The 10,324-nt window shown below is 64.8% G+C and overlaps 2 protein-coding genes across 3 annotated transcripts; one reads left to right on the forward strand and one right to left on the reverse strand.

The window, feature by feature from the left end:
- Positions 1-249: 249 nt before the first annotated feature.
- LOC117653132 (proton myo-inositol cotransporter-like) lies at positions 250-2,959 on the forward strand. The gene is made up of 9 exons (XM_034398539.1): positions 250-346; positions 443-540; positions 1,022-1,307; positions 1,381-1,728; positions 1,800-1,963; positions 2,045-2,156; positions 2,234-2,460; positions 2,540-2,692; positions 2,763-2,959. Exons 1-9 carry the CDS (start codon positions 333-335, stop codon positions 2,957-2,959), a joined length of 1,599 nt encoding a protein of 532 aa, XP_034254430.1. The 5' UTR covers positions 250-332.
- A 161-nt stretch (positions 2,960-3,120) lies between these two features.
- Positions 3,121-7,247, reverse strand: LOC117653751 (prostatic acid phosphatase-like). 2 transcript variants are annotated; one of them, XM_034399623.1, is made up of 7 exons: positions 7,072-7,247; positions 5,832-5,930; positions 5,437-5,691; positions 5,163-5,354; positions 4,391-4,514; positions 3,943-4,291; positions 3,121-3,348 (listed from the first exon to the last, which is right to left on the reverse strand). In XM_034399623.1, the coding sequence occupies exons 1-7, from the start codon at positions 7,177-7,179 to the stop codon at positions 3,252-3,254; spliced, it is 1,224 nt and encodes a 407-aa protein (XP_034255514.1). In that variant the 5' UTR covers positions 7,180-7,247; the 3' UTR covers positions 3,121-3,251. The 2 variants fall into 2 exon arrangements, with proteins under 2 accessions (XP_034255514.1, XP_034255515.1); XM_034399624.1 differs by lacking the exon at positions 3,121-3,348 and adding an exon at positions 3,590-3,867 and having other exon boundaries at positions 7,072-7,239.
- Positions 7,248-10,324: the final 3,077 nt, after the last annotated feature.

Consider the following 10,324-nt stretch of genomic DNA (forward strand, 5'->3'; position numbering starts at 1 on the left):
CACCAGCGCACCAGCGCGCGCACACACAGACACACACACACTGGCCATGCGCGCACTCACACACGGGCACGCGCACTGGCCGCGGTCGGGCCGCGTTGCTGCGCGTTGCGCTGGTCCGGCTGGTCCAGTAGCCGCTGTCCCCGCCTGCCGCGATGACCGTCGTGGTGCCCGAGGTCCGCCGCCCGTCCTTCATCATGCGCCCCCCGGAGGACCCCTCGGCGGGGCCGGCCGCGGGCTGCGGGGGCTTCAGCCGCGTGGGCGTGGCGCTCACCCTGGTGGGCGCCACCGCGGGGCTGCTGTTCGGCTACGACACGGGGGTCGTGTCCGGCGCCATGCTGCTCATCAGGTGGGTGAGGCTGCGCGTCGACGACTGACGACACGCCGACACGCCCGTCGCGGAAGACCCGCCAACTCACCGCGGCGTGCTGCGTGCTTCTTGCAGGCCGGAGATGCAGCTGGAGAACGCGTGGCACGAGTACATCGTGTCCGGGACGGTGCTGGCGGCCTGGGTCTTCTCGTACGTCGGCGGGTACGCCGTAGGTAAGCGCGCTGCTCTCGTGCTGGAGCAGGCTGGACAGGCTGGACAGGCTAGACAGGCTAGCTGGAACGCCGTGCGGGGTGGGCCGGCCCGTCGCGCACGCGTGTGTCGCTTGCAGGGATTGCCTACCTCGCAGGCGGCCCCGCCCCGCGCCGCAGCCGCCACGCGCCGGGTTTTGTTTCCAGTGATTATTCCGCCCCGCCCGCTGCCCGCCCTCCCCGCTCCCCCGGCCGGTGAGGGCCCTTGACGTCCTGACAGGTCGGCCAACGAGGTCTCGCCCATTCCGCTTTTTCGCATTTTCGCCGCTAAACGCGGAACGCTCGGCGCTAAACGGTCGACGCCAAGGTGCGGGAATTGTCGCCGTCCGGTTGCCACTCATCGTCCGAACCAAAACACACAAGCGCGCCGTGTTTTCGTTTTTTTTTTTTTTGGCGCGCCGTTTAATGGAAACGTGATGAGTATCGACGCCGATGTTTGCCGCAGACCGCTTCGGCCGACGGCGCTCCATCGTGGTGGCGGCGCTGGTGTTCACCACGGGCTCGCTGGGCATGGCGTTCTCGCCCAACAAGGAGCTGCTTCTGGTGGGCCGCATCGTGGTGGGCATGGGCGTGGGGCTGGCCAGCATGAGCACGCCCGTGTACCTGGCCGAGACGTCGGCGCCCGCCGTGCGCGGCAAGGCGGTCACCACCTTCAACGTGGGCGTCACGTTCGGCCAGTTCGTCGCCAGCCTCGTGTGTGGCCTGTTCTCCAGCGTCGAAGGCGGCTGGAGGTAAACTTAACTCGAGTCCTAGGTTCAGGGTGGCCTGGGGGTCGAGTGACGCCCCGTCTCGTCTGCCCGCCAGGTGGATGCTGGGGCTGGCCGGGCTGCCGTCCGCCGGGCTGCTGGTGGGCGCGCTGGTGCTGCCGGAGAGCCCCCGCTGGCTGGTGATGCAGGGCCGCGTCGACGAGGCCGAGGCCGTGTTGCTGGTGCTGCGTGGCGGGGCGAGCAGCGCGGACAAGCACGCCGGCGTGCTGCGCGAGCTGCAGGAGATCAAGGACTCGAGCGAAGAGGGCGGCAAGGCCGGCGGCAAGGTGCCGGAGGGCCAGAGCGTCGTGCTGCGGGTGCTGAGGACGCCGTCCGCGCGCAGGCCCCTGATCATCGGCTGCATGCTGGCCTCCGTGCAGCAGCTGGCTGGCGTCAACACCGTCATGTAAGGCCTACGCCTGCACCGTGCAGCCTAAGTTTTTCTTTCTCATTCGCTTTGTTTCGTTCCCCCCGCAGGTACTACAGCGCCAGCATCATCCAGATGGCGGGCATCGGCGACTCCGCCGCGGCCATCTGGCTGTCCGTGGTGGTGGCGTTGGCCAACTTCACCTTCGCCGTGGTGGGCGTGTTCCTCATCGAGCGCTGCGGCCGGCGCCCCCTGCTGCTCGGGTCGCTCATGGGTACGACACGCGATCTGCGATTCAAACACTGCGAACGCCGAACGCAACCGGCTTGCCCGTTATCTAACGCCGTGCCCGCAGGAGTGGTGGTGGCGCTTTGCCTGCTGGCCACCGGCTTCCTCGCCATGGACATCACGTCGCCTAAGATCCACAAACACGACCTCCTGGACGACGACCCGTGCGTCGTGGCCACGTGAGTGTCTCCATCGCCGAACTCCACAGAAGGCGAGTGTAAGAGCCACGGTTTTGAACTCGGCCTGCCTGCCGCAGCCGCTGCTCGGAGTGCGTGTCGTCGTCGCTGGGCTGCGGCTTCTGCTTCGCGACCGACGGCAACATGTCGGTGCAGTCCTCGTGCCACAAGCTGGGCAGCGGCAACGTGCCCATGGCGGACGTCTGCCACACGGACGACGTGTCGTGGGCCGTGGGCTGGTGTCCGTCCGCCTACTCGTGGATCGCCATCACCGCCCTCGTGCTCTACCTCGTCATGTTCTCCCCAGGTGCGCAGGCCAGTGGACACCCCCTCGTCTCTCTCACGCTGGCGCCGTTTCTGACCGTCTCTCTCTGTCGCACTCGCAGGCCTCGGCCCCGTGCCCTGGACCGTCAACTCCGAGATCCACCCGCTGTGGGCGCGCGGCGTGTCGAGCAGCATGTCCACCAGCTGCCACTGGGCCTTCAACCTGCTGGTGTCGCTCACCTTCCTCACGCTCGTCGAGAACCTCACGGCCAAAGGCACGCCGACGCCCTGCTCGCGCCGCCCCACCCCCGCAACGCTATTCTAACGTTTGCCGTTCGCCCGCAGGCACGTTCCTGGTGTACGCCATCCTCGGCGTGATCGGCGCCGTCCTCATCTGGGCGCTGCTGCCCGAGACGCGCGGCGTCCGCCTCGAGGACATGGAGGCCGTCTTCAGGACGCCGGCGGCGCGGCCCGCCCGGGGGCTCGACCTCGTCGGCGAGGGCGGGCTGCACCAGGTGGCACCGAGGGTGGCACCCAGGTGAAGGGGGACGACGCCAACGGCCGTGGCCGTGAACAAGGTGCCCGAACAAGGGACGTCGTCGGCGACCCGGCGCGGCGCCCGGCAGCCAGGCCACCCAACGCACGCGTCGCGCCCCGCGGCGCCACGTCCACTTATCGTCTGGTCAGGAAGATAGAGGGCCCGAGCTTTTTCTAAACTTTATTTTTGGACGGCCACATCCATACAGCGGCAGATGTGAACGGGGCGCGCCGAGTGTTTTGTAAATAAATAAATAAATATATTAATTTAGTGATGTCTTGCCGCCGATTTGCTGTTCAACGAAGCGCCGCCGCCAGAACGACAGAGGGCAGCACCAGTAGCGGGAGCGGGAGGAGTGAGGGCGTTAGACTCGTCGAGGCGCCAGCCGTGCTCCTGTACACATTTACACATCATCATGCTCTGGTTAATGGTCATTCCCCAAAGCGCGAAACCCTGGCATGGAGCGACAGTCTGCAAATGGTTATGGAAAACAGAGCGACCCCGCAGCATACACCCAGAAGGCCCCATTTCGCCATGCAAATCACCTAGGAGGAGTCAGTTCACAGGTTATCGGGAACGGCATGCAAAGTGGTCCGGTATCGGAGACGTTAAAATAAAAAGAAAGCAGGAGACATACGATAAAAGAACCTACAGCGCCTTCATCGACGCTGTATCATTTATTGGGTAAAGTAAAAAAAATAAATTAGGTGCGAAAAAGACTATACGTAACAACACATGATGCGACAAGGATGATGGCACGATGGGATGACTAGGTACAATATAGGCATAGAAGTATTCCTACTATCACAGGAATTAGCAAAAATAAATTAGATTTTGTTCTTTGCGGGAATGGTTTTGGTCCCGTTCACCACGACCGTTGGCTTGAGCAGCTGCGGCCTCTTCTTTTCATCCCTGCGTTGCCAACAAAGAAATTAGTAAAGAACAGACAGAAACTGGCCAGGCTGGCGGGGCTGCCGCGGCACCTACCCGAGCTGGCACTCCTTCCTCCAGTCGCCGGGGATGACGTCCTTGGTGAGGTCGTGGAACTTGTCGAGCGGGCACGGCGACGCGCAGCCCTCCACGGCCACCACGTGCGCGTCGATGCCGTGGCGCTCGCGCAGCAGCACCTGCACGGCGTACTCGCCGGTGTCGGCCTTCTTGAGCAGCTCCAGCACCAGCATGGCGTTGAAGTCCGGGTACACGGCGCCCCACACGCGGATGGCCAGGGCAAGACCGGACACGGTGTCGTCGTGGCCGGAGTAGATCCAGAGGCGAGGCTTCTTGGTGCCCTCGCGCGTCTCGCGCATCGTGTTCACCAAGTGCTTCACCAAGGGGCCTGGGCCGCGCCGGGCCGGACAGAATCCACAAGGTTAATCTAATCCCAGCATGAACCGCCCGCTCCTGGGCTTGGCCTCGTTGGGCTGGGCGCACTCACCGACTTTGAGGCGCTGCATGGACCGCGTGAGCACGCGCGCGTGGAAGTGCCACAGCGCCACCTTCTGCAGGCGGTCCGGGTAGAACGGCAGCACCCAGTCGGGCACGATGCGGCCCTCGTCCGTCTGCACCAAGACGCGGCAAAATGACCAAAATGCGACTCAGTGCTGCAGCGTGCTGCGGTTGCATTTCGCGGCCGCGGCGCAGGCTGGGGCCCATCATATCGTGCTCGGACGGCTCGGCCACTTATCGCGCCGCCCTGTCCCTGTCCCCGTCCTCCGCGCTCCGGTTACCACTGGATGGGTCCGGCTTGGCGGCGCTTGGCGCTTGGCGGTCCGGGCGAGACGACTCAAGTACGTGTCGCCTGCCGTCAGTCACCGCCAGCAGCCCGTCATTTGGGGCGTTTGGGGGACGGGCCGCAGTCATTTGGCGGGACGGGTGGCACTGCGCAGCACTGGCCGGCTCTGCGCGGCACGCCAAGCTGGCGGTCGACGGGACTGCCCTGCCGCCCTGCCCTGCCCTCGCCGCCCTCGCGCGTCAGCAACGCGGCCGCGGCGTTGATCCCCGTGTTGGTGGCCGCTATCGGCTCGCTGATTAACGGGTGGATTACAGCGCACCTTGCACACGCCGTCTCTCTCGCCCTCGCGGGGCGTGCCGTAGGGGAGCGAGAGAGACAGCGCGAAGAAGCTCGTTCGGAACCACCAGCACCAACAACAAGAGCTCCAGGAACGCGAACGCGACCTTGGCCGCGGCCCGGCCCGGTCCATACGCACCTCGATGGAGACGGTGCAGAAGAAGACGGAGATTCCAGCGATCGGGTTGGTGGGGTGGAGGACGCCCTTCTCCCGGAGGACCTTCATCATCTCGGGGTCCGAGTTCAGGAACTGCTTGACGCGGTCGCCGCGCAGCGCCTCGGAGTACTCCCTGGCGTAGCGCGGGCACTCGACGCCGTTCATGTAGAGGTACTGCAACACGTGCAACGCGGTGCGTGAATGGCTTCGAGTCCGCCTGGTGCGGCGGGCCCTCTTCGGCGAGGGGTGTACTCACGTCGTCCAGGTGCCTGGGCATGTAGTGGAACACGAAGGGCTGCCACTGCGCGCCCAGCGAGGCCGTCGCAGAGTCCCACTGCTGGACGCCTCTGGACGGGAAGAGCCCCGCCATGAAGGCCTGCAGGCTGAGCTTGGTGCGGGGGATGTCCGTGCTGGTGGCGTTCACCTCGGTCTGGTAGTACGTCTCGCCCAGGAAGCCGCCGTACATTTGACGGAACAGCGCCCCCAGTCGGTACGTGGACTCGATGCCCGCCTGGAGTGGAGGGACGGGGCAGCACAGCGTTAGAGAGGGAGACCTTCGCCTTCGCCCCCGCGGCCTCGCGGCCTCGGCCTGGTTGCGCCACCGCCGCTACCGCCAGGGCCGCGGCCTCGGCCACGCCGCGCCCTGCTCACCTTGGACAGCTGGTCCCACCCCGTCGGCGGCCACGCGTAGTCCTTGTTGGGGTCATTGGCGTACGGTGCCTCCGGGGTGCGGTTGCCGTGCCGGAAAACCTGCGCCAAAAAGAGTCATTGCACCATTGCACTTTGGCCGCTCGCCGTATCCGCCTCGCCGCCTCGTTCCTTGTCGCAGCAGGCTGCAGTGTGTGCTCCATTTGAGGACCATGGCGCGGCGGCGCGCAGGGCAAGGCGAGGCAAGGCGGAAAGGCAGTGGCCATTGTGACCGAAATAGACCCCGCTGGATGGGAAAGTATTTTCGCTGCGGACCCGACTGAGGTCAGCACGGTCAGCACGTCATGCAGCCTCTCGCTCTTGTTCGTGTTGCCTAACGTCTGCGGCTTATCACTGGCGCAACGCCCCGGCAACGTATCACGACGTATCACACTTCATTCACAACTCGTGGACACTATCAACTGTCCAATTTACTGGCCGGGCCGACGGGGCGGCGAGGGCGGTCGGCCGACGCTCCGACTGAACACAGCACACCCCACCGCCGCGGACGGGGCGGGGCGGGACGGGTTACACCAACACCCGCGAGGCCGAACATCAGACAAAGAGAATCGATTTGGCTTCGGAACACTGAGAAGAGGTGTTTGATTGGTTTCGCCATGACAGGGGGTGGCCTACGCTTGAGTTTGGGTTGATTTCTACCATGCTTTTTTATAACCAGGGCAACTCTAACCGATCCAAACACACCAACGTCATCAAGGTCCAAAGTTCAACCCTCCATTTTGTTTTCTTCAAGCTCAAATTTGACTAACAATATTTTTGATGCTTGAAATTTTAACTCTGCGAACAGGAATGATGAAACGAAACCAGCTTCACTGTCTATTCACGCGCACTGAGAGTCGACCATAAGTGTTTACTCGATTGCTGCAGGCCTTGAGTCGGCTGCATCACGACTGCAGGGCGTTTATGACTGCAGCTAGCCTGGCACTCGAGGCCGATAATTTTGCTATAAAACCCGTTGCCATACACACTCGACTTTTTCAGTGAATTAACGCGAGGAAGGTGACACACGGTGCGGCTCCAAGGCTGCTCCGATAGCGTATCAGGGGGGTGGCATTGACGAGGACCGGACGGGCTGAGGGAACAGCTGCCCGGCCGCGTCGCGGTGCACCTGCACTGCTCTGCGCTGCACTACACTGTCCTCCGGGGTGCGCCCTCGAGGCGCCAATGCCTCCACGTTACTCACGACGTGCAGCTGCTCCAGGGTGTACCCGGGCGGGGGCGCGGCCCCGGCGGGGGACGGCGCCAGGCACAGGGCCAGCGGCAGCAGGGCGGCCAGGCTGCGGACCAGCATGGCGAGGACCGCGAGGGCCGCGAGTACCGCGAAGTGGACTGGAGAGGAGTGCGCGGCGCGCGGTGCGGACGCGGAGCGGGTGGCGCGGTCGGTCTGTGTGTTGACTGTGTTGCCGCCGCCCGCAGCCAATCCACTTTATACGGCGACACTGCTGGGCCGTCGCGGTGGTCGCGGTGTCGAGGCGGCCGTCTTCGAGAGCCGCGGGGCTCGGCCCTGCCCCCGCCCCCGCCCGGCCCCGCGCGCCCCGCCGACAACTCGCGCTGCCCCTTCAAGGATGAGATGCCGCTCGCTCGGTGCGTGTCCACACTCGCAGTGGCTGTGTATGTGCACATGGCTTCCAGCGTCGCGGTTCGGTGTCGTCAGGGTGCCGTTGCCATTTTGCCATTTTTTTCGGCAGGAGGTGCGATGCTCTTCTTCAGGCGTGGACCGGCCGGGTGAATGGGCCAGTGACCCGAGACAACAGCAGGAAGTTCTAGGCAGAGCGAAGGAGTCCTTGGTGACGGCGGCGGTGGAGGTCGAGGCCGTCGGAGGCGCCAAGAGTCATCGATCAACGCGCCGCCGTCATCGCGCGCCTATTGGCGAGTTGGCGGGACGCGGCCAGGTTGCCGATAGGTAATGGGTCCGCCGACCCGCTGCCGCGGTGGGACTCCGGCCGCGGCGTCGTCGAGGTGCTCGACTCGGATTCGCCCCAAAATCGAGACGAGCGCCAATGCGTGGCCCAAGGCCAATCTGCTGCTTGTGCTTCGCCTGGCCACGGCAATTGCTGTCGGCGTGCAGGCCAGCCAGATGCACTCCATGAGGAAGCGGCCCCGCCCCGCCCCGCCCTGGCTGCCCTTGGCCACGACGTGCACGCCAACGCCAGCCCCAGCCACGCCGGGCGGATAAGCTGCCTGCATTGTTTGACTAGGGATGAGCCGGGCGAGTTTGCCGCGGATCTAGCTTCGCGCTTCGCGCCGCCGGTTTCACCATGGTTTCACCATGGTTTCACCATGGTTTCACCACCACGCACTCGGGGGAGGCGAGTAAGCGGGGAGTAAAAGTCGCCAAGAAAGGTGAGAAACCATCCCTTTTGTCCTGTCTCCGCTTCTCGGCGGTGTTGTGAACAATAAATTGTCAAATCAAGCATTCCAAATGAAAAATAAATTGACAGTTCAAGCCTTATGAAAAATATACTTTTTACTCGATTTGCGACATTTTTTCTCCCCCCCCCCCCAACTGTACTCGCCTTTCGCGGCTCTAATGCAACCTCTGATCCCCTCGCCGGTACATACCCCCGCGCAAGTGCATCTCTAAGCCTTCGGATTAGTGATTCCTGGCGCAAAACGCATACGCCCGTTGTGGTGACATGGTGGCACGGCACGACGCAGCGGGCCTTCGCCTAGTGTAAAGTCGCCTCGTCGTTGTCAAAGTCCCGGCCTTCCACCAGACCACGAGGGCTCGTCTCGAACAGTGGGTCATCGCTCTGCCCGGCCGGTATGTGACCCACGGGGCGCCGCAGTGCGAGGGGCTGCCTGCCGCCACGGCGAAGCAGCCAGGCGGCGTGTGGGTTGCCTGCCTGCCGGGCGGAGCGGCCCGCCAAACGGGGGCCACCGCCAGCCGAAGCCAATCGGCCGAACAGCCAAACGGGACGAGCGGACGCCTTATCCGCCGTTCGCACGAGTCGGCAAACAGCGCCGCTTTTCGCCCTTTGACTTTTGAATGAGCGGAATGTGTACCCGCCTCTGAACCGGGGCGGGTCGCACGAGCGGAGAAGTCAACGGCCGCGTGGTCGTCGTCGACCGTCGTCGACGTGGTGCTGGACGGCAGGACGATGGCGGCGTCCGCGGCTCCCCGTCGGCCTGCCCCCGCGCCTCGACTCGCTGCGGTGATTATGCGCGGGAAAGTGGCGAGCGAAAGGCTCCGCTGCTCCTGGCTCCGCTCCGACGCCGCACCGCCCCCTGCCGCCCCCTGCCGCCCCCTGCCCTGGACGCTGGACGGTGGACACGCACTGCCGCCGCGACCAGGACGACGCGACGCCCCGCCCCGCCGCCTTATCGCGCTGATCCGACTCGGACTGCGCGCCGTCGGGGATCAAGGCATTCATTAGGCAAGCCGTCAGCGCGGCCCCAGCATCCAGCACCGCTGCAACACCGCCACTGCCCTGCTCGCCCTGTTCCAGTTAGATCACCGTTGTTGCAGCGGCACGCAGAGAAACGCAGTGGCACGTGGGGTCAAAGGTGGCGGCGCCGCTGGAGTCCGGAGTGGGAGACAGCTGCGATTACCGCTTTCCTGCGTGGCGCCGCCGCGGCGTCGCTCTGTCTCTCTCGCACCCCCGCGGAACGCCCCACGAGTGCGAGAGAGACGGACAGACGGCCCGCGTCCGGCACGCCGTCCACCGTAATTGCGGCTAGGCCGGGATGGGCGGTCTGTCATTTTCGTCGCTCTGTCTCCCTCGCACTCGTGGGGCGTCCCGCACGGGCGCGAGAGAGGCGGAGCGACGAAAACGACTCGGAATCAGTCAGCTGACTCGCCGTCTCCTGCAATTAGCTCTACGTGAGCCGGGCCCCGTCCAGGTGCCGCCCGCCGCGCCGCCGCCACCATGGCCGAGACAATCTTGCGACACTCCGCGGGTTCAAATTCAAACGGACAGGACAGGGCATGACAGCACGACGGTCTCACGGTCCCGGGCCGCGCGGGAACACGAAAACGAAAAGGACTCCGGCTCTAGAACACTGGAAACGGCTAAGCGGTCAAGTGCGGTGGGGTCGGGCCTCGCTCCTCGCTCTTTGGCGTTCTTTCGTGACAACGGCGCCGTGCGGACACCGACATTGCAGGTCGCGAGTCCACCGCCCGCCGCTCCACGCCACGCGGATCTGTGTCAGGCATGGCCGTCAGGCCGCGGGCGCGCCTTCCTTCTACGTGACGGCCTGGGCGTCCGGAGCGGAGTGACGTCAGCGCCTCTTGGCCCGGCTCCAGCGCGTCCAGGATCGCGCCTCCAGGACGCCCGGAGTCCGGAGCGGTCGCCCGTTTTTGACTTTGACCCCCGCGACCGCCAAATCCACGAAGCTGATTAAAAACTGGATGCCGATTGATCGGCGACTGGCCAATGGCGTCACGGCGCCCATGACGTAGGCGGCGGCCTGGCGGCCAGGCGCGTGGATGGCGC

Source organism: Thrips palmi, unplaced genomic scaffold, assembly GCF_012932325.1.
Source record: "Thrips palmi isolate BJ-2018 unplaced genomic scaffold, TpBJ-2018v1 HiC_scaffold_8, whole genome shotgun sequence".
NCBI classification, from domain to species: Eukaryota; Metazoa; Arthropoda; class Insecta; order Thysanoptera; family Thripidae; genus Thrips; species Thrips palmi.